We start from the raw sequence: 24,318 nt of genomic DNA on the forward strand, positions 1-24,318 counted from the left end.
TTTTATATGTCACAGGAGCTCCACTCATCGATTACTTCAACACTTGGTTTCTCTTCCCGTCAATTGTTTCAGTTATTTTCACTTATATAACTTAATCACAAAAGTGCTTCATATATTCTTCTCACATACAAGTCAGGCGTTTCTAAGGCAATAAATCCTTCCTGTGCATGCCCTTTCCTAGGATGCTCCCTGTCTTCTTTAAGAACAAAAATCAATACATACAAGTCCCATTACTGTACCAAGCATTTTATTTTTTATTAAGCCAGCACCGGCTCGGAAACAGCACTTCTGAGATCTCTACTGCTGCGGTCTATTTTAGTTAGTGTTGCCATGGTTCAAGGCTGTGATGTTTCCGGAGGTGAAATCTTTGCTATGGTTATGATCTCAGCCAATCTGTCAGGCCTCGAAAATATCTGTGTACATCGTTCGAAAATGTACACTATAAAGAAAAATGCTCATTACACCATATTTGTAATTCAACTTGATTTTGTTTTCCTATAAACTGCTAAAACTAAGTGCACTAGCATAGAATATATGGATTAAATTTATACATTAAATTACTGACAATTGAACTTTGCAAAAGCACTTTAAGAAACTTTGCAGACAATTATTGTTATTTTAAAAAATAAAGCATAAAACTGAATCAAAATCTTAAATCGAATCAGAACTTGCATTTAATAAAAATCATGCATTTTTCCTTAAAAAAACAAACTAGTACATACTTACTTCTTGAAGTTAACAGAATATATTATTTACAAATATATTATATTACTTAACAAAACAAAATTCTCTCACAAAATTCTCTTTCCTTTTATATTATTAAAGTTCTATTATTATTATTATTATTATTATTATTGACAATAATAGATAAATAAATCCTGGTCCTAAATACTTTCCTGTCTAATCCTGATGTCAAAAATCTGCTCGAAGCTTCTGCATTTGTGCCTCATCACCTGCTGGTGATGATGCTGTTGTCAAGCCTAAAGATTTGCACAGTTCATGCCCAAATCCCACGCTAGCCCTGTGGTATCTCAGCACTATACAATAGGTTTGCACCCATTAACTCATGGGATTGTGAAAACTATGATCTACATACTCGTACTTGTTTTTAAGTAAACACCTAAGTTATTCATTATCCTCTCACAGTCTGATGTCATCCAGAAGAGGCCGGGCTTTGTAACACCCGTCAGCGTAATAATGGCCCACAAAAGTAATAAACAACCGAATGTAATACAAATCTGCAGCTTTTAATGTGATAATCTTAAATGGGCAAATGTTCTTACTTTTGTGGAACAATTATTACATTAAAAGCTAAAGATTAAGCTGTAAATTTGTATCATGTTTGTGGGCTGTTACTATATTAGCGAGTGTTTCGGGTTGCTCTCAACCTTTCTTCATTCTGTTGTTTCAGAGTTTTTATTTTGCCATGGCTTCATTGTGATAGAGCGTATTGTTACTATACAAATACATTTTAACTGATTTTATCTTTCTTCTTATCGCTACAGTAATGAATTTTGCATAGAACAGTAAAATGAGACAGAAAATATATAAAAATATAAGGCTTTTGTGCTCAGCGTGCACAGTCAGCTGTGTGGACCTAGAAAGGGTCAATTTTCTGGTAATTAAACAGAGCTGCTTTCATGCCCGTGGATTAGTTTCTGTTTTTACCTCGAATCAAAGCGTCGACTTTGTCTTGAACGACTTTAAAGAATGGCTCGTTATTCGGCTCTTTATTTCAGACCGGGTTAGGAATATTGACGTTCTCGTGTTTAGAAATTGAGCACAGGCTGCTGCATACACACTGAACTTGATGAAAATTTAAACTAGAACAAAACCTTCGACACAATAACAGCATGTTGTGGCTGATAGTGGTGCGGTTCAGCGTACAGTGATGTGAGACGTGATTCAGTACCTTGTTTTTGAGTTGGCTGATTTCTCCAGACAGTCCGTGGTTCTCTTTCTCTTTATCGGCTTTCTCATTTCTGAGAGTTTCTTTTTCAGCACTGAGCTCTTGAACTTTTTGCTCATAGTCACCCTCCATCTTCTTAAACTCCACCTGTAGCTCATGGCGCGCAGTCAACTCTGCATCCAGCTACAAAACAAAGAAACACACAATCCTAGTCAGTTTAGGTATATTGTTGTAAGAATTTCACACATCAGATTACAATACTAGTTCACCATCCAGGCAGATCTTAAACCATATGGCTGTGTGCATGCTAGAATACACCAGGCTCGACAAAACGTGTTGAAAAGTGCTGAATCTGGACTGCAGTCACAGGGAACATGAAGTGCCTCCTGAAATCCGCAGCACCTGCGACGTGGGTCAGCGGCAACTTGATGCGTTTGACAAGCTACGTGTTCATGCTGCATCTGTCTGCCATCGCAGCCCATGAAATATGAAACTGAGCAGACAACACAATGTGTGAAGCACTGAAGCTTCCAGGCCCTTTTTGCCTCCTGTCAGAGCATTTTACCAACCTCTCCTGCTGTAGCCCACCACTGTGGAGGCTGAGCGGATTTGATAAATTGCTTCTTTCGCCTCAGAGATGCTAACTAACAGGCGGGGAAAAAAAACTTTGGTTTAAAAAAAAATAATAATAATAAAATAGACCTTGGACAAAATATCCAAAAATTTAAGATTTTAACTTAATACTCCGTAGTTCAAACATGGATGGTGATTTTTTTTTTTCATAAGTCATTTTCTAATCTGACTCTCGCCATGTTCCATCAATTAAGTGATCTACTGTATATATTTCCCGTTGATATGGCGAAGTGTTTACTCACACTCAGTCAGCGGGGAAAAAAAAAAAAATAACGATGGACAGGATGACCATTAGAGAAAATAAATACAGCTGTCTGTCACTCCTCTGATAAGAACCATGTGGAACGCACTGATAAATGTACAGAGACTTCTAATACTAAAACTTCATTCAAAGCACATGGTGGAGGAGATATATTAATGTGAGACTAATCTTCTGCCTCGGGACTTGGACAACTTGCAATTACCGTGGCAATGAATTCTGATTGGAATCAGGAACTCCTTAAACATACTGTCAGTGTATATGTATGAAAGAGCCTTGAATGGGTGGAGGAGTCTCGTAAAATGTCAACATGAATAAAACATACTGGATGTCAGCTGATATTTTAGAACAGCCTGGTCAATATTCTGCCCATGGAGATGGTAAAGAGTTATCAGTTAGAATAGAGGAATAAAAAATATTTAATAACAAAAAATAAATAAATAAAATAAAAAACCTAGGCTGTGTGGATCAGCAGCTGCACAAAGCCTACGGGCTAAAGTCCTCAGGATAGATGAATCCATAAAAAAATAAGAGCTCCCTTTCCCGCAATGACCTTGGCATCAACCACCTGCTCAGTAAAAATGTAAGTGCTGCACTAAGACTGTCTATTCACTATTATGACAAGTTTTTACTGAGTCTTGAGAGTGCGGTGAGATATTTCAGGTGTAATTACAGCTACATGTGAACCATTTAAAATCTAGTCTACCTAAAGAGGAGTCGTTTATGCATTGCTCGCTGCAATTTTTAGCCCCATAGTATTTCCTCCATACATAGAAGCTTTCTTTAGTGCAAGGTTTAAGCAGTGCTCTATCGTCAATAAATTTTTTTTTAATGATCCACAGAGTTTTTAAAATGCAGTTTATTGAACATTTTTTTATTAAAGAAAACTATTTTTTAGCACCACTGCAGACTGCTAGCTGTATGCAAGTCCTCCTCTCTCACCACTGACAGCATCGTTCCAAACATGTTTTGCCGAATACTTTGGAGGACTGAATGCAATGGTGAGAGTGAAGATCAGAGTAAAAAGTGAGCCAGTTCTGGCTATGTCACATTCAGCAGTGGAGTGCATTGTGCATTGAAGCGTCGATGGGAAATGGAGTTTGCACTGAATGTGACTGACTTTTAAACACAGTGGCAAAGCATAAACTCGAGTCTGCGAGGAACGCCCAAGGTAGCGCTCCTATCGGAAAAGCGTCACTTTTCTGTCCGCGAGAAAGGAAAATATCTGAAGGCAGGCTTAGACTGGATTCTCAAACAAAACAAAATGTCTGAAAAGAGTAAAGTGCTGTAAGCATTGGAAGGTCTAAAATTCTCAAACATGTTTAGCTCTTAGAGTAAATCAGGGGTTGTCAAATGGAGAAGACTTGCCTGGCAAAGTGGATCGCAATGAGCACATGGAAATAAAAAAAATAAAAAGAATAAAAAAACAGAACTGGCCAAAATATGGAAACTCATCTCGGGTTTTGTGAGCCTTTGCACATGGATTTAAGTGAATAAGCTGATTGAGAGGGGGGGAATACTTTTACTGATTTTACATTTAATTTTATATCGGGTCTAAATATTGAATTAATGATGGAAACACGTGTACAGATGACTGGATAGAGAGGTGGCTGAATGAAGTAAATTTGTTTTTTTGATTTACACACACTAAATTGCCAAAAATATTCACTCACTCATCCAAATCATTAAATTCAGATGTTCCCATAATTTCCATGGTTACAGGTGTGTAAAATCAAGCATCGAGGCACTTCTACAAATATTTGTGCAAGAATGGGTCGCTCTCAGCTCAGTGAATTCCAGAGTGGTACCGTGATGGGACGCCACCTGTGCAATTAGTCTATTTGTGAAATTTCTTTTTTTTTTAGTAACTGAAAATTCCACAGACAACTGTTAGTGATGTTATAACAAAGTGTAAGCGATTGGGAACGACAGTAACTCAGCCATGAAGTGGCAGGTCATGCAAAATCACAGAGCGGGGTCAGCGGATGCAGAGATGCATAGTGCACAGAGGACGTCGACTTTCTGCAGAGTCAACAGCTATAGACCAACAATCTTCATATAACCTTCAGATTAGCTCAGGAACAGTGGGTAGAGAGCTTCACGGGAATGGGTTTCCATGGCCAAGCAGCTGCATCCAAGCCTTACATCTCCAAGTGCAATGCAAAGCATCAGATGCAGTGGTGTAAAGCATGCAGCCACTGCACCCTAGTGCAGTTCAGACGTGTTCTCTGAAGTGACGAGTCACGCTTCCGTCTGGATGGAAGCACAAGTCGTTACCACGACAACATTACTTGTTTTTCAGGAATTGGGCTTAGACCGTTAGTTCCAGTAAAAGGAACTCCTAATGCTTTAGCATACCAGACATTTTGGTCAATTTAATGCTTCTAACTTTGTAGGAAGAGTTTGGTGACGGACCCTTCCTGTTCTAACATGACTGCACACCAGTGCACAAAGCAAAGTCCATAAAGACACGGATGAGCGGGTTTGAAATGGAATAACTTGACCGAGGCGCGTCCTCAACCTGATATACTATCATTGGGAAGAATTAGAGCAGAGACAGGCCTTCTCATCCAACATCAGGTTCTGACATGGTCAAAAATGATCATAAACACTGGCCCAAACTTCAACCCTTTCCAGAAGAGTTAAAACTGCAACGGTCGGGCCAACATTATATTAAAACCTATGGATTAGGAATTGGATGTTACTTAAGTTCATACTGTATGCATGTAAAGGCAGACGAGTGAATATTTTTGGCAATTTCTTTTTATAGCAGCTCTTCAAGCTGTCCTATTTATAATCATAAACTCATCTTTCACATTAGCTGCTCATCCAGATCTGTATGAACTACAGATATATATATATATATATATATATATATATATATTTTATCTGGGGCATATGTATGGAGCACTGGTAGTAAATGATCAGAGGGTTGGTGGCTTCAAGTTGCCGCTGTTGGGCCCTTGAGCAAGGCTCTTGACCCTGTCTGCTCGAGTGACACGGGTTTCACGACTGACCCTGCGCTCTGATCCCAGCTTCGTAACAAGCTGAAATATGCCAGGAAAAAACTAAACAGCCACCAGTAACACATACTTCTTTTGCTGAAATGCTCCCTTACTGAGTCCACTGATCTTTTATCATCTCTGGTGGATGTGGTAGAAGTCTCTATGCAAATATCATGTTTAACTTGCGTGCTCAGACCCCCAGTCCAAATCTTCGGCACTCCAAATGACAGAGCCGAGCGAAGGCATAAAAAAGGAATGAGCTCGTCCTGGGATGTGTGCTCTGTGCACTGTGACTGACTCCAGTGGTGCACGTGAAGAGAATTTTAGAAAATGTATTATGCATTCTGAGGAGGAAGACATTCCTGAGATCATGTTTCAGCAGCCTCCGGAATCGTCTGTGACTTTTGCTCGGTAACGTCATCAAGCGGAGGTCACCGAGAAGAAGCGTGCTGATTAAATCCCTCTTTCTTTGACAAGGTTTCAGTGCTGCTTCAAGGAACCAGCAAATTGGTGGCGAGGACCGTTTTGAGAACTTTATCCGACGTCATCTAGACGTGGCGCTAAGATGTCACTGTAAAGGAGATTTTTATATACATGTATTCTTTTTGCTTTTAGCTTTTCGCGCCGAACCTTTGTTCAAAGCGTCAAAGCAAGACACAACTATTTATCTTCATTGTGCGTGCACTAAACAGAGTCGTGTTTTCAGCACGACAAGCGACATTTACGCTGAGATTTTCATGTGATTTTATTCAATTATATGCAAATTAGATATGATGCAAAGTAAAGCAATAAACCAAACATCATGCAAACTGAATCCTATAGCGCACATGATCTGACATTTCCTTTGGTTCCCACTCATAGCTTTGTTTACCGTCTGGCTCACAAAAATGAAACAATAACCATGATTTCATTTTGTGATTAAATGTGCACAGAGACTTTGTGAATAAAAATAATGCCTGGAAGGAAGAGGCAAAGATTTCTGCTGCCTCTGGTCAGAGGGGAATAAGCTAGTAGTGTTAGTTAGCTTTGCTAATCCGCATAAGCTTGTTATGCAACATGTAATGGAATTTAAATAACTTAAACAATGATTTGTATGAGTTGAACAGTTAAGCTGTTGAGTATACATTTTGCCTACTAATATCTCCTCTGAACTAAAAGAAAAAAAAATGTAGACAAATTTTTTTTTTTGTATTCTGTTAAGTATCACAATTTGTGTGTGGGGCAAATTCACGTATGGACACGTCTTCAAATCCCATGGTTTTTCCTGCTTTTTATTTCGTTCTACACTGTAAACAAGGCTGAAGGCGTCCATAAAATTTAATAATTATCTTTAAAGAGTTGATATTAAGAGGCATTTGCTACTTTTGTGCCTTTATAACAGCTCTTATCGGAGTTGCTTTCCTGTGAAGGTCTTCATGAGAGTGAAGGCCAGTGTCATCATGGTGCTTGATGGGTTTTGCAATATGCTCTTGACAAAACAGTCAAGTATTTTTTTTTATTAACGTCAATATATTTTGACAATGCACTTAATACTTTATGTCTTAAAATAACAACTGACTGTTGTTGTTCTTACTTAGTTACCTAACGATGCATATTATTTCATGGTTTCAGTTTTGTTCTAAAATGTAGAAAATAAATCCGAACTTGTGTCCAAATTTTTGACTGGTACATATACAGCACCAGAGAGACAGAGATTAGTTGCAGTAGCAGTTTAGGAGACATCTTAAAAACAAAGGAAAACACTGTGTCTAATTAATTCACTGCAACTTTCTTCTTTTTGCCAAGGTGATTTAGATTTCGTCTTTTTTCCTTCATGTCTTAGAACAGTAATAACGTTGTCAGGGAATTATCTAAACCACTGAACCACTATATTCCTGAAGCCCAGATATCAATGGCTCTGCTTTCCAGAAAGCTAGTATCTTCGTGCTGGAACTGCACAGAAATTCCCCAACCCTAGACTCATCTATTTTATTAAGAAAAAGTCAGTCATCCAAGCTTGGTCTGAAACACGGTAGCGTCACTTTGCCGGCGGAAAAATAGTTATTACTGATCCCAAAAAATCAGAATTCCTTTAAAAAAAAAAAAAAAAAAAGAGGACTTGTACATTTTGGTCCAGCTCATTGCAGAGATGCTGTGAGTTTTTTTTGTATTTTATATCACCACCACCACCCTCCTCCGCCCCTCTCTCTCTCGCCATCTCTCTCTCTCTCATTCACTCTCACACACAGGGACAGAAAGGCATCAACAATTTCTGGGGACACTGACAAGAATGTGTTTGCAAGCCAGACATGTAATTATATGGCATCAGTGGAAACTGAAGGGTCTCTCACACATTCACACTCACACATGTGCTGTTAATGAGGGTCTGTTTCTCTCCTCGCCTCCTTTGCTACGCAGCTATTACTCTAAATTAGACAGGGAGGAACAAGGAAGAGAGGCAGAGAAAGAGTAAACACTTGTGTGACAGCCTCCTGATAGGGGTCATCCTCCACACACACTCACAAATTGGACAGAGGGCATCTCCTTATGCCATGATTTCGGGCACTGACGGGAAAATTGCAGTATATGAGATTGCTCTCCAACACACGCACGCGCACACACACACATACACACAAGGATAATTGTGGCGTGTGTGTGTGAGAGAGAGAGAGAGCACGAGTCTTGCTGGGAGGGATTAGGAGAAAGCCTGTCAAAGAGGAGGAAGAGGAAATCTCCTGTCTGCTCCCATCTCCTCTCACAAATTACACATCTGCCAGCTGACACACAGTGTGTGTGCGCATGACTGGGAAATTTGAAAGTGTTGAGAAAGTTAGATTTATATATGAAACCTAGAATGGTAGAAAAATGGGTGTTTGACCAGGGAAAGGAGGGAGGGCTGTGTCTGAGTAAGAACGTGCAAGTGTGTGTCCGGGTTTACCTTCTTCTCCAGCTCCGTGGACTTGGCCTCACTGATCTCTACTTTTGTCTTATCCACCATGTTATCTAGAGAAAATAGAGAGAAAGTGAGTGAGTGAGAGAGAGAGGGAGAGAGAAGTGTGTGTGTGTGTGTGTCACATTTATCTGGCTGTGAGGATAAAGTGCCCTTCACTGTGATGAGTCTGTGTCTCCTCTGATTCGTGCTCTGATTACTGAGCAACCTAATTAAAACCCCATCCTTGGTTCTCTTTTACACACACACACACACACACTTACTTCTCTTTCATGGTGAAAACTCAATCTAAATTCAACCCCAACCATGTATGAAGAATCAAACTAAGAAATCATAAAGTAATCCTAAAGGAATTTTTCCAGAGTAAACAAGATCCAGCATATTTGCAGTGTGCATGTGTGTGTGTGTGTGATTACCCAAGACAAGAACTGACACTTTTCCCTGAACTGAGAAAAGAAAGAGATATCTGTGTACTTAAAACTTACATGCTGAAATATTTTGAATTTGTATAGTTCTTCCTTTCAAGGATGAAGCTACGCAGTACAAACATCAGCTTCTACCTGATGAATGCCACGACAACTTGAGAAAAATAAAAGGTTAAATGTTTTTTTTTTTTTTTTTTTTTTTTTAAACGCACAGCTTGAGTGATGAAGAAAACTACACTGCTCTATAACTGTGGTAGGACATTCATCCACGTTCGTCTTATCATAACACCATAATCGTGCTGTAAAAAAAAAAAACTCATATTGCATAAGCCCTGTTCAGATGGGATTATTTTTACATGAAGAAGGTGGCTAATGCATTCATTATGGCCGAATATCCCAAATTTAAATTCCGTCAGAAATGACGTGACTTTTTTTTTTTTACACCGCTTGTGCAAATGTCTGGAGAGTTAAGGCTGTATTTTTTTTTTCCTTCTATACCATGACCAGGAGAAAAGAAAAACAAAATATATATTTACTGTATTTCTGGTCAGAATGTACTGCATGCATTGGTTCCATCATATCATGCGGAGAAAAGCATTTTCACGCTTTCTTTTTAGCGTAAAGAGACTCCAGGAAGTGCTCTTTTCTGCTGTCTCCCACAAAACAAATAAAACTAAATATTGGACAAGTTTCTACCAAGAAAACACAAAAAATTTAATAAAAGAAAATAAAAAAGAAAAAGGATGACATTTTAAAGGACCTGTTAGAGCAGCAACACTTCCACAATACAAAAAAAGGAATATTAACAAGTAAAAATATCTTGAATCTAGTCAAGTTTGTTCTAATAGTTCTAGTTATTAAAAGAATAATGAAACAAACAACAACAAACCAAACAAGATATATGAGACACTTTTTAAAACATAAATTTTTATGAGCAAATTGCTTATTCTGTTGACATAATTGTGCTTGTTTATAGAATTAAATGATCAAAAACAAGACATTTGTGCTAAAAAAAATCTTATCTTAAGCTTATAAAATATTGTAATTAAATTTGACTAGATTCAAGACATTGTTACTTACTGACCTTTCTCTGCAGTACGAGTGTTTTTGGTTTGTTATTGAGCCAAATGTTCATGAACACCTCACCATCACTACCGTATCTGTCTGATGAGCTTCACATTAAATCTCTCTGCTGTTTTATTAACCTACACTCTTCTGCAAAGGCTTTCCATGAGATGTTGGAACAGAGCTACGAGTATGGCTTTGTTCATCTATAAGAGCATCACTAAAATCTGAAACTGATGATGTTTGAGGAGGTCTGGAGTGCAGTTGGTGTTCCAGTTCATCCCAAAGATGTTGACTACAATTGTTCTGCTTCCAACTGGTTTGATGATCAGGTGTTCAAATATTTTGGCCATCTAGTGCTTCAGGTTAACCAGTCATCTGAACGTAGAGAATTTTAAGAGGTAGTGCATTCATAAATAGGGTAACTTGAAAGATGGTCAGAGGCACAGACTGTGTAGGCCTGTCGTCTGCCAGCCCCTTGCTTGACCAATGAGAATGGATCACAACACATATTCAGCACCTTGGCCAGCTCCCTCCCGGCGTCTCCAGTAACCGTTACGTTCTGGGTGCTCAACTCATTGATCTGCTATCTCTTCTCTCCCTCTGCAGACTTGGAATGTTTTCCCCAAAATGGGACAAGCCACCTAAAAGCTGAGCCTCGCCAAAGGAGGACCACCTCCTCTGCTTCCTCGTTGTCAGCCTCGGCCAATCCGGCCCATCGACCGACCGTGACCGCCTGCAGCTATCGCAGAAGGCCCAGGGATTGCGTCCTTAGACCAGCTCACCTAATCCTCACTTCACCACCCTCCTCACTGAGTGACTCATTCTATCCCTTTTTCACGTTTTTTTGCTTTATTAAAAGTACACTTAACTCCTCACCCTGCTGTCGCTGTGTTTGTGCACTGGTCTACCCTGTTGCAATGCTTTTAACAGCACAATCTAAAACCATAACTGAAGCTGGAAAACTAATTTGCAGCCTGTGTACGTCGGTTTAATTAGCAGTATAGTGTAACATGCTCTTTACTCCACAAAAACTTGAACCTGAAATGAATGTCACGTGATTTACAAGTGCAACTTAAGCAATTAGTCTGTAATAAAATAAGTTGTATGTAGTACACATGGCCCTTTTAGTGTGATAAATAAGCATAGATTATAAAGAGACACTGATTTATCCTATGACATCACATGACGAACTATATCACCAGAAGTATTCACTCGCCTGCCTACGGTTGTGGCCAAAAGTTTAGAGAATGACACAAATATTAGTTTTCACAAAGTTTGCTGCTAAACTGCTTTTAGATCTTTGTTTCAGTTGTTTCTGTAATGTACTGAAATATAATTACAAGCACTTCATAAGTTTCAAAGGCTTTTATCGACAATTACATGACATTTATGCAAAGAGTCAGTATTTGCAGTGCTGGTCCTTCTTTTTCAGGACCTCTGCAATCCGACTTGGCATGCTCTCAATCAACTTCTGGCCAAATCCTGACTGATAGCAACCCATTCTTTTATAATCACTTCTTGGAGTTTGTCAGAATTAGTGGGTTTTTGTTTGTCCACCCGCCTCTTGAGGATTGACCACAAGTTCTCAATGGGATTAAGATCTGGGGAGTTTCCAGGCCATGGACCCAAAATTTCAACGTTTTGGTCCCTGAGCCACTTAGTTATCACTTTTGCCTTATGGCACGGTGCTCCAAACTGTTGTTGGATTGTTGGAAGAGGTTGCTGTTGGAGGGTGTTTTGTTACTATTCTTTATTTATGGCTGTGTTTTTAGGCAAAATTGTGAGTGAGCCCACTTCCTTGGATGAGAAGCAACCTCACACATGAATGGTCTCAGGATGCTTTACTGTTGGCATGACACAGGACTGATGGTAGCGCTCATCTTTTCTTCTCCAGACAAGCCTTTTTCCAGATGCCTTAAACAATCTGAAAGAGGCTTCATCAGAGAATATGACTTTGCCCCAGTCCTCAGCAGTCCATTTACCATACTTTCTGCAGAAGATCAATCTGTCCCTGATGTTTTTTTTTTGGAGAGAAGTGGCTTCTTTGCTGCCCTTCTTGACACCAGGCCATCTTCCAAAAGTCTTCGCCTCACTGTGCGTGCAGATGCGCTCACACCTGCCTGCTGCCATTCCTGAGCAAGCTCTGCACTAGTGGCACTACTGGCAATCTTGCAGCTGAATCCTCTTTAGGAGACTATCCTGGCGCTTGCTGGACTTTCTTGGACGCCCTGAAGCCTTCTTAACAAGAATCAAACCTCTTTCCTTGAAGTTCTTGATGATCCTATAAATTAGTCGCCACAATATCCTTGCCTGTGAAGCCATTTTTATGCAACGCAATGATGGCAGTGCGTGTTTCTTTGAAGGTCACCATGGTTAACAATGGAAGAACAATGAATTTAAGCATCACCCTCCTTTTAACATGTCAAATCTGCCATTCTAACCCAATCAGCCTGACATAATGATCTCCAGCCTTGTGCTTGTCAACATTCTCACCTGAGTTAACAAGACGTTTACTGAAATGATCTAAGCAGGTCCTTTAATGACACCAATGAAATGCAGTGGAAAGGTTTTTTTGGGATTAAGTTAATTTTCATGGCAAAGAAGGACTATGCAACTCATCTGATCACTCTTCATAACATTCTGGAGTATATGCAAATTGCTATTATAAAAACTTAAGCAGCAACTTTTCCAATTTCCAATATTTATGTAATTCTCAAAACATTTGGCCACGACTGTACACATCCATATGTACATGAGTAACATCCAATTCTTAATCCATAGGGGGTTGAATAGGACGTTGGTCCACCCTTTTCAGATATAACAGCTTCACCTCTTCTGGAAAGGCTTTCCACAAGGTTTAGGAGTGTGTTTTGGGGAATTTTTGACCATTCTTTCGAAAAGAGCATGTGTGAGGTCAGACAGTGATGTTTGAGGGAACGGCCTGGGTCCCAGTCTCCGCTATAATTCATGCTTCGTGCACTAGTACACAGTCATGTTGGAACTGGTGTGGGGTTGCTTCTAATGCTTCAGCATGCCAAGACATTTTGGACAATTTCATGCTCCAAACTTCATGGGAACAGTTTGGAGACAGCTCCTTTTAGTTCCAACATGACAGTCAGGTGAGCGAATACTTTTTTGGCAATATAAAATCTGCTAATACTTAACAGATTTTTGTTTTCCATGAAATCCTATGCAGTCTGAACAGCATTATAATTAAACAGTTAAAAGTCTTAGACTTCTATTATTAGTGCATAGATTGTTATTCAGATTTTGTTCACCCTCAATAAAAAATTATTGTTTTTATTGTAATCAAACATGCAGAAAAGACGGCATGTTACAGGTCTCACACTGAGATTTGTACTTTTTGCCCTCGCAGATCATGTTCTGTGATAAACCAATCCAAATTATTGGGGGGGGATCTGAAAGAGCCTGGAGATGTGATAGAGCTTTCGCTTGACCTGTAAGTTAAAGGCCAAGAAGAATAGCTTATAGGCGAATATGATAATACGGGAGCACAGGTGGCAATGAGCGCCTGAGGCGGACACAATGTGTGGGAGATGCCCGTTTGCCATTTCATATGCGCACCCGTGCACACACAGACACGCACATGTGAAGCAAAGACAAAGTAAGAATCAGAACAAAGGATGGCAAAGCAGAAGAAAGAAAAGGAACATGATAGAAAATCAACCAAGACTTGCAAAAAATAAAAAAATAAAAAAAATCTAGGAACTGTCTGTTTAAAGATAAAGATAGAAGCTAGGCGACAAAGTAGGACACAAAAAGACCATATGGACAGAGAAGACGAAACCCTTTCTTTTTTTTTATACTTTTAAGACTGATACAAAATAGGACGTGAGGCCAATAGGAGAAAAAGAAAAAAGGCGAAGCAAAACCTATAAACCCAGCCGTGTTTAGGGTTCAAAGGAAATCTTTAAATAACGTAGGCAGGGCGGAATTAGGCTGTTCTCCTTTAGCTGGAAGAGAAGAGAGAGAGAGAGAGAAGGAGAGAGAGAGAGAAGAAAAAGTGCAGCACATTTATGAAAGAGTTTAAAATATCCCTGCAGGATACAACCCTAGAGATCAGCACAAGAACGAGAGCGCACACACGCACACAGACCACAGATAATATCTCACACACACACGCACACCTTAGTCTTCTTTTATAGAGCACTCTTAGACTGGCAGGTTTGTATGCTAACTGCTGTATGCTGCTGACAAACTTGGTAGAACATCGCAGGACGGCTGGCGTGAAGGGAGAAACGGATGAACTAATCTGGATTGTAACATCTAGATTGTGGCAACTGATTTAAAAGATAAATAAGTAACAGGCAAAGATTAAAACTGATTAAAAAGCTAATGTGGACCAATGAATTCATTGTTAAAGGAAGCTGAGAACAGAAGACTGTATAAACCGAATTACATCTGAAATATGGTTTGATATTTGTACACTGATACTGAAATACAGAATACACAAAATCTGTATATGCTGTAAATCTGTATATGCTGTTTGGATTTATTTATTCATTTTATTATTTTTTTATTTGTTTACTTCAGCTGTTGTGGAAATGAGTTAATGCTTGACGCTGAAGCTTGGTTGATGCTTAATCACACCTGATTCTCCAGGAACAAACCTTCAGATCGAAAGAGTGGAGGATGAGAACATCATGCATCTTAGCTGTCTATTAAACGTGGAGATGTAATAAACAGCTCGGCATGATGCATGGAAATGATAAGTGAAAGATTCTTTAGATGCAATGCTCTACAGATGTGGTTTCTGTATCCAACTGTATTTTTTGTTTGTTTGTTGTTGTTTTTTTTTTACTGACTTGAGTGAACATATGGTCTATAAATCCCAAAAACGTAATTTCAGTGTCTGGATACTGCCACTTTAATCGGTGCTCTGGTTAATTTCGCTCCCTAAAGTCGCTGAGCTGAATTATAAGAGCCGAAATAAAACATGAACAAAATGTTACACGGATCAAATAAAGCTATGTGTAGAATTACGCTCTGCCGTGGCAAACGTCATCATACTTGTGCTGTGATATACGTATTTCAGGGTGAGTGGTGTGTGTGTGTGTGTGTGTGTGTGTGTGTGTGTGTGTGTGAGAATCTCACTTCCATTTATTCACACGTCTCTACTGGCTAATTATTAAGGAGGAGGATTGAGGAGTGCCTTCTGTTCATGTGGAAACACGAATTATATAGAATGAGATCCTTGCTCTTCAACTATTTCTAGCTGGGATTTAAATTAAGAGGATTTATAAAACATTTGGGTTAATCAGAGCAGTTTTAGTTCTCAGTTCTGCCACAGCATCACAGCTTTGCAACTCTCATCCCCTCAGCTTGGAGAGAGAGAGAGAGAGAGAGAGAGAGAGAGAAAGAGTATGTGTGTGTGTGGCTTTGGATAAATGAAAGAATCAGTGTGAAAGTAAGGAAATTTTCATAAAGGAGAAAAATAAAGCCCATATTGTTCCCCTCTTGTGCCCTCTTAACCTTGAGTGCTCTGCAATGCCACCTTGTGGACAGAGCTGAGAATGTTCATTACCGATGAGTCCTTCGACGTCCAGTTGTAGGTTCCGGCACTTGAAATCTGGATCGCAGCCGTTCCTGTGGAGCACGATCTGCGCTATGCACTCGTCTATCAACTTGTAGTACTGCGGCCTGTGACAACACAGACAGCAAGAGAAATAAGGGGGTGGGGGGGGGGGGGGGGGGGGGGGGGGGGAAGAGAGAGAGAAAGGGCAAATCGTTTACTGCAGAACAGCAGCAGCAACCTTGAGCGGTTCGGACCGCAGCCCTGAGACAAACTGCAGAGGCCGTTATTAACGGCAGACCTTAATGAGCGATTTAATCAATAAAGAGACAGAAAGCATTCGGGCTGTGACCTTGAGCTTGCTAAAAGGGTTTGAGCGCGCACTGATCGAACACAGAGTTCATACACGCATAACGAGTTTACAGCACACAGCACTGTCCTGCCTGGATGTTCAGTTAACACACACAGATGATGAGTTCAAGTCATTTTCCCCAGTCTATAGGTCTGCTTGTGTGTGCGCGTGTGTGTGTATACCTGTCCTGATGGTCAGATATTTGATGTGCTTGCAGACACACTCCATTTGTAAGAAGTCTGGCATTGTGACCTGGTGTGAAAGTAATTCAATACTTTCATTTTACGCCAAGCTGTTTCTCTCCCGACTTTATTTGGTATCAGTCTTTCTACTTGTTTTTTTTCTGTCCATGTCCCCCTCACATACAGCCTGCACCCCCCCGCCCTCTTCACCGGCGGAGACTCATTTCTTCGGTGGAGCGAGAGAGACATCTAGTGTCTGCTTTTTGTTCTGGATTTTCCATTGTCAAAGGAAAAATGTTCAATACCTGGTATTGCATATTTGAAAAAAAAAAAAAAAAAAACTTCCACTTTTTTTTCCCCTTTCCAGCACACCAATTTTATTTTTCTTTTATTACAACCACTTTCTTACAACCTTACAACTCCTGCCATATCACGTCCTTTTCATTTCTAACATCGATCCTTCAAAATTGTCTTGTGTTACGGCATTGCATTGTGTGCGAAACAACACAAACCTGGCAAGAATGAAAGTAAAAACCTTTTGGGTGACAAGAATGAATGAACGGCATCCAAGAGAGGGGAAAAAAAAAACTATAACGGAGATACAGACACAAAAAAGATTCAAAGGTCAAACTAGTTGAACAGCACGTGTGTTCGCGCGCACATGTTCACTTTTATTATATTTTTTTGGGGGGGGGCGCAGGGGGGAGTGTGAAAAATCGTCTCTATTGTTTAACTCTTTCATCACTCATTTGCTATAAACCTGTAGAGACACACACACAAAACCTCCCAGACAGACATAGACACTTCAATTTCCTGCCTGTCAGATCACATCAAGCTGACGAGGAAAAAGCAACAAGTCTGACAACCCCGAACCGTTTACCCTCGCTCACCATCTCTCCCTCTCTTCTCGACTACCAAATCCTCTCTTTCCTTCTTCACGATCATCATCGTCGTCGTTTTAGCTTTATTTCTCTTTGTGCCCAGTCATTTTACAGCAGTGTGTGCGAGAGAGTGGGTAAGTGAGTATGTCTGGGTATGCAGCCACAAAAAAATGGCCATGACACATAACATTGAACCTGTAATGCACTCTGAAAATAGACGTATATAAATACATAGCAAGATGCATTTCATTCCAAGTTGAGTCTGTGTGCATGAGTGTCAATCAGCTAGTTGATTGTGTTAATAGGGCTGAGTTACCATTAGAGATGAATTTAAAAACAGACGCCGATGACAACTGTGTAAGACATCAATCAAAAGCTTCGTTTTGCACGGTTCTCCTCTCCTCGCTCGCCGGATCGATTCTATTTCTCTGCTCGCCTCGCGTCTCCTCGCTCAGATGTGCTCGCAATTACACAATCGACAGCCATTCCGCTCCAACACCTATTCAACGTTGCACTGTGTGGAAAGTATAGATGTGTATAATTAAAGCCTACATATTTTCCTCTTGCGTATCTCCAGTCACTTAATTTGCACTTTGTGTTCCTTTGTGCTCCATAAGTGCACCCTGAAAGCAAATTCGTTCTCTGAAAGGTGATCGCTTTCTCCTTTCAACAAACGCAGAGATTAAACACGCAAAGGATTACAAGATTGCGAGTGTTAAGAACCTGACTCGCACTGTGACCAAATAGGTTTACTGTGTCTCAGTTTGATCCGAATGAATGGGGGAAGCGGATGAATAAATAAAGTCTGGTGTGTACTGTACAAATTTAGCCCACCAGATGAAAATAGTTAGTTGTAGCGGTTTTGTGTTTCATTAAACTGCATGCTGATGCACGTGGATGTTTTCTGGCAGAAATTCTCAGATAGAGCCGGAGTTTAAATCATTATAGGGATCTATGTTTCTGTTATCAGGCCTGGTTTATACGCCACATGGCCAGTATTTAATATATATATCGACAGCCGAGCGAAACCACAAGCGAATATAATACGGAGTTGTTTCAGCCTTGGCCATCATTATTAACGTCCACTTATGTGGGAAAGCTTTAAATTAGATCTTGGAGCGTGCTTGTTTGGATTTGCCCTTTCAGCCACAAGACCGTTGATTAAGGTCTGGGGTGCAGTTTATCCCCAAAGGTGTTCGAGTGGGGGTTTAACTTCTGTCGAGGCTCTTGGCTAGCCATGTCTTCGTGGAGCTCGTTTTGTGCACAGAGGCAACGTCATGCTGGAGCAAGTTTAAGTTCCAGTGAAGTGAAACTGTATTTCAACAGCATGTAGAGGGATGCTCTAAACAAGTCTGTGCCTCCAAGAATAACATATTGGTGTGATACGGTGGGATTAAGCGTTGTGTCTGTAATTACAAATTTTGCATAGAAGCTTTTAGTTTAGAAAACAGCAAAGAAACCCGCAGATAAACCCATTGACGTATGAATCTGAAATGAGTGACAGCTCATCTCTCTGCTTCACCGTGTCACAGCGACTTTATTTCACTTACTTTTAAAGAAACTCTGCTGTGAATTACTGGTTTAAAGCGTCTGTGTATGTCCAACTGACAAACGTACAGTTCTGTGCAAAAGTCTAAAGTCACCCCTCATTTCTTCACAGTGTGCTTCCAAAGAGTCAAACTTTATTGTATTTTTTATGTAGTCTTGAGGAATATATCTCCAGGCTTCCTGGAGGATTTTTTCGTCTCTCATTTTCAGTCCAGTCCTTCTATGTGTACAGCATGAGAGGACTTTTAAAGCCAACACAGTGACATATGAATCATTTAATCATAAAACCAAAAAAAAACATCTAACTTAAGGTATAAACCAGTGGGAAATGGGTGCAAATGATGACAGATGATCAGGCTGGTGATTAGGATCCTGGCGATGCTGAATGAATGCTGAGTGGTGGGAAAAGACGAGAGGGGAAATAAGGTCGCTGCTGAGGTTGTTACATAAACAACCATTTTTTAAATAGCATATTTTGGCACTTTGTAGGCTGTCACAGTAAAACATCTGTCCCCATTTCTTCAATTTAATCTAATAATTTAATATAATATATGAAGGAATTAGTTGTGGCTCAAGACTTTTGCACAGTACTGTAACAAGCGTAACATCTGTCTATTATACTCATTAGCAATGTTACCAAAAACAGTCCACCAGATAATGTCATATTTAAGAAGAAAAATAAAAAGGGTGACAATTTTATATTTAATCTTGTGCCAATCAGGAAGGACTTTACACAATCCCTGCGACTCTTAAAAGCATCGTTAAAATCACACTGTGTTTACCAACCACTTCTGCTGCATTATAACACAGATGACTGAAACCATCTCAAAAATGATTCATGGAGAATTGAATTGGTTTATAATTGATCGTGCAACCTAACTGCTTTTTTTTGTTCTCAACAGCACTTTTCTAAGCAAACTTATCCCTATATTACACAGGGAATATATTATATTATCCCCCATGCTTTTTATGGCTGTTTCACTGAAAACTTTTATATGAAGACTTTATTCTACAGTATGTGAGTCTTAGCATAAAACGTTTTGACACCTTTGCAGATACAGGCTTGCTTAGGTAGAAATCAATAATTATACCTTATTTTAAAAATCTTAAAGGTAAACCACCGAAAAAATGGCAGGGCATTTACACGGGTAATATGAACCTGATAACTGCATCAAAACATGACTGCCATGCCATTTAGCTGCACATTAAAATGTCTCGCACAGGAAAACCTCCGGGGTGCACTTAAGTAAATTGTACTTCAACTAATAACAAAGGTTCAGTTTAGTGAGGTGGCAGCATCAATACTTTTTATATCAAGTAGTTTGGGTAGATAAAGTAGCAGAGAAGTACAGCTAAACATATTTCAGATGGTTGACCAGGTTGGTTAAGTTGGACAGATCTGTTTTTGATCAGGTTTGTTAATGAGATAAACCGATGTTCTACTTCCGGGTAATATCACACAATATAACGCATCCTTGAGTCCAATGTCAACACACAGTGGGCCTCAGACAGCAATATTCTCTCAAACTTGAGGGGAAAAATAAATGACACATCAACGTAAGATGCACCAAATGCTCTTAACCATCCCAATCTGCACTTATTCAGGCGAGATCAACAATGAAGCCCACTAGATCTTGAATTAGAAGTGCATGGGATTAACATTAAATTAGCATTTAATTAAAATATGTAATGCCCATAAATACCATATAAAGGCAGGTGAATGTAGTGCCGTGTGCAAATCAGGCAGTGTAATTAAAAGGGATCACTCACTCACTCATCTTCTATACCACTTTATCCTGTATTCAGGGTCGCGGGGACCTGGACCCTATCCCAGGAGGTTTATTTCATGGTTTATTTACAGGTTGTTTCGATACAATGCCGTGCGCACATCAAGCTGAACTGATCATGGCGATTGTAGGCCTGCTATAACCTCACACCCTTAGCCTTCATTCTGCTTACATTCCCTTCGGTCTCTACAGCTCCTTTTCACATTGCTCACAGAGCTCTCAAGGTCACCAAGCGGAAATTACAAGGTAAGGCATCAGAGGTCGTACCTAATCAGGTAGTCGTTGCGCACGAGCAGCAGGTGCTGCATGAGGGACAGGAAGTAGCCTTCAGCTTTTGAATCCTTCACAGTGTTCAGGAGCACCTGGAACACCTCCATCACGTCAGTGAACAAGAGGCTGTTAAGGAAGATGCCAATACAGTACAATACACAAACACAGCAGAGGTACGGACACAGAATACAAACATCAGTATTATTATAAAGAACATTTCTCTTTCCTGAGCTGTTCAAAGCTAATAAATGTGCTCGGCTATGAACAAAATGTCCTAGACATGAATCACTTCATCGTTACATGAATGAGTTTCGGGGTTATTAAAGACAGACAAAATCAGCCACCACTGGTTTTTCCGCACACCATCTGGTGGATGAAATTCAGAATGCTACAGTCAATGAAAATAATTGACTTCTAAGTAATGTGTAAATATATCAGTGAACCCAAAATAGATAAGTAATAACAAAGGACGAGTTAATGTTTTAATCACCATATGAGAAAAAAATAAGCAACACAAAATGCTAATTAAAATTCTCACTGGCTTTTTTTTTTAATTCTTTTTATTTTGTTTTGGAACCCTTGAGACACCTGGTGGTTGATCCAGGAGCTACATGTAGACCTTTCCATGTGATACTTTTTTCTCTGCAGAGCATGTATGGGGAAAAATATCAGATTAGTTTTGTGTGGCGATTCATAAAATGTCACCACACTGACTCAAAAAATGTATTTTATTTATTATTCATTAATTTTGTTTTAACATTTTTACCAGAGTTGCACAATCGGCCTGTGACGCGAAATGGCTAAATTTTAGCCTGATCGGTCAGGGGATTTGTAATCGACCTCAGATACAACCAAATCTGTGCCGAGCTCACAAGCTTCCTAGTGTTGCAACAGACATGAAATTTTATGGCATGACATTATCAAAAGTTACGGACATTTAAAAAAAATAAATAAATAAAAAAGTGTCCGATTATTCGGCTTCTTTTAATTCTGCTGATGGACTACTCTCACTTATCACACAAGCTTTCACCAGTCTCAGAACACCTAATTAGTCGTGTGACTTGCATGCTCATTGTCGAGTTGAATTTGTAGACAGCAAAATGTCGCAGTTTCTTTATAATCCTACAGTCTAAACTGGTAATGCACTGGCATCCTCCAGACTACACAGCACAAAGACGTGTTTTGTTTAACTAAAGGAGCTTAGTTAATCTCTTTTATTTAAAGATTGTATTGTTAAAATGCTGCGCTTGTTTTTTAAATGGAAAAAAAAATGAATGAGCTGCATTTAATTACTCATTTTCATTTCAATTGTCAAATTGTTGAATTTTAAAAGATTCAATATCTTAAAATCAGAAATATATACAGTATGTATATATCGAACTGGGGTATTTCGAACTAGGGCAGGTTTGGATAAAACACCAGGATAGAAATAACCCTAGCTGAGCCACTAATGCTCACTATGCCGCCTGTTGAAACCTCGATCAACGCTCTTAACCCTATTTATATTCCCTATCGAATCGAGTGTTCCCTGCTGATTCCCATTATTACTGCACAGTAAAAAAAAAACAGCTCAAACAGAAAGCAATTCAACATTTAACAGGGGGTTCTTTAAAAAAAAAAAAAAAAACATGCTAACTGAACCCTAAGGTACTGACTGGTCCTGGTGGAAATGCACATTTCCAGTATGCTGATGTCAACAAATAAAAAACTTAATGACCTCCATGACCATTAGGAAGGATATTCCATCTCAACGCGCACATCTTCAAGACGGGAGCGCAGGTCTTCTGAGTCCTCCTCAGCCTGCTCATCAAAGACCTGCATCTGCACACGGAGCTCTTCATTTTCTATGTTCCTCACCTCCTGCTCAACAATCACACACACACACACATTATGATCACCAGTCGTATCAAAAGGAAATGTGTGCATACTTTTATATCCCTCATAATAAAGACATATTACATGATACCCACTGAATTAATCTACATGTATTAAGCTAACCAAGACTAAGACTAATGCTGATAAGATTTTTATGAAAAGGAGGTTCAGTGATACAGTTATGCTTATACTGGCTAACATTCAAATGTAACCCAAGACTGTTATCCTACCATGCGTATATTTATGCAAATGCATAAATCCTGGCCTTTTCAAAGAGTTAAGATCTAGAAAAACTACCAAACCCTTTTACTACTTACTTGGGCCTTCAACAAACATTGAATATAGATTGCTTTAATACACTTTAAACAGGGCAGTCATTTATCTTCATATTCACACAGCACATCAGCGGCAGTCCTGCTAGAACAAGTGAAGTTTGTGAATTAAACTTACAGCGAGCAGATCCCTCAGGCCCAGTCTCATGAGCTCGGAGCGTATGTGAATTCTGAAGTCGAGCTCCTCTCCTCTGCTGATCAGAGCATTGATGAGCTGCATGCAGCCTCCCTGAGCACATGCATCACACACACACACACACACACACACACACAGACGAGTGAGACAGGTACAGATAACTCACAAAGGCTCTCACAGCATTTTATTTTCTTCTTGATTCTCTGAGTTCCAACAGAAAGAAAAATATGTAGACAATGTAATTCTGTGACTTCATTACACCAGATTTGTACTTCCTTGCTCATTAAACCTTGTATATTACCTTGAGAGCAATATTGGACCTGCGCATGCCGGACAGCAGGGGCTGGAACCTCTCAACCTCTCTCTCCTCAGCCAGCGCAGTTATAGACTCCAGCACGCGCTCATGACTGCAATACAAATCACAAACACACACTTTAAAAGTTCTGAACGGTCGAATCAGGATTCGTGTCACGGTTACATCATTTCAACTCGACATTACTTAGCAATTCAGGATAAATTTCAGTTCGATTTCAGTGGCGGGTAAGTGAGGTGAGATTTTTGGAGATGGTGCGGTATAATCAAAATCACTTCACTCTCCATCCGTCTCTCTAACTCACTTATTTTCTATAATGCTCTTCTTTTACAGGGTCACGGGAGCCATGGAGCCTATGTCAGGGAACTCAGGGCACTAGGCAGGGTACATACTGTACTGGACAGAGTGCCAATCCATCGCAGGTCACAAGCATGCGCACACACTCAGTTACCCACTATGGGCCATTTGGCCAGTTCGCCTACTCTGCACATCCTTTTGACTTTCCACTAATCACAAGGACAACATAAAAACTCCATGCACATGCTAACAAAGGTGGGACTAGGGCCCTCAACCATGGAGGAGCGAGGCCACAGTGCTGGCCACAACAACAAGCAAAATTATAAAGCAGATTTTGCAGCTGTCCTTTGACTGACTCGATCTTAAAAAATAAGACGTTTCTGAGTGGCGCGGTAGCAAAGTCCTCGTCCTATCATCCGGAGCCCTCGAGCTCGATTCCTGGGTAACGCTGTGGCCTCTCGCAGCGGAGAGAGCTGATTGGCCGAGCTCTCTCAGAAGGGAGGAATGACAGGTACTATCGATCACAGCTCTTCAGCCAGTCACAGGGGTCTAAATATCGTGCCCTTTAAGCAGCAAGCCTAAAT

At 39.9% G+C, this 24,318-nt stretch overlaps 1 protein-coding gene across 2 annotated transcripts in view; it reads right to left on the reverse strand.

Annotated features, from left to right (window-relative positions):
• Positions 1 to 24,318, reverse strand: part of LOC128542585 (protein diaphanous homolog 1) — an 86,910-nt gene that overhangs the window by 7,795 nt on the left and 54,797 nt on the right. For both annotated transcript variants that reach the window (XM_053512515.1, XM_053512508.1), the window contains 7 exons: positions 23,426 to 23,531; positions 23,107 to 23,217; positions 22,523 to 22,641; positions 20,779 to 20,895; positions 15,774 to 15,889; positions 8,724 to 8,788; positions 1,913 to 2,092 (listed from right to left, as the gene is read on the reverse strand). In XM_053512515.1, the coding sequence (XP_053368490.1) occupies positions 1,913 to 2,092; positions 8,724 to 8,788; positions 15,774 to 15,889; positions 20,779 to 20,895; positions 22,523 to 22,641; positions 23,107 to 23,217; positions 23,426 to 23,531 (814 nt within the window). The remainder of the gene's footprint in view (positions 1 to 1,912; positions 2,093 to 8,723; positions 8,789 to 15,773; positions 15,890 to 20,778; positions 20,896 to 22,522; positions 22,642 to 23,106; positions 23,218 to 23,425; positions 23,532 to 24,318) is intronic.

This window comes from Clarias gariepinus, chromosome 2 (genome assembly GCF_024256425.1).
Source record: "Clarias gariepinus isolate MV-2021 ecotype Netherlands chromosome 2, CGAR_prim_01v2, whole genome shotgun sequence".
Classification (NCBI taxonomy): domain Eukaryota; kingdom Metazoa; phylum Chordata; class Actinopteri; order Siluriformes; family Clariidae; genus Clarias; species Clarias gariepinus.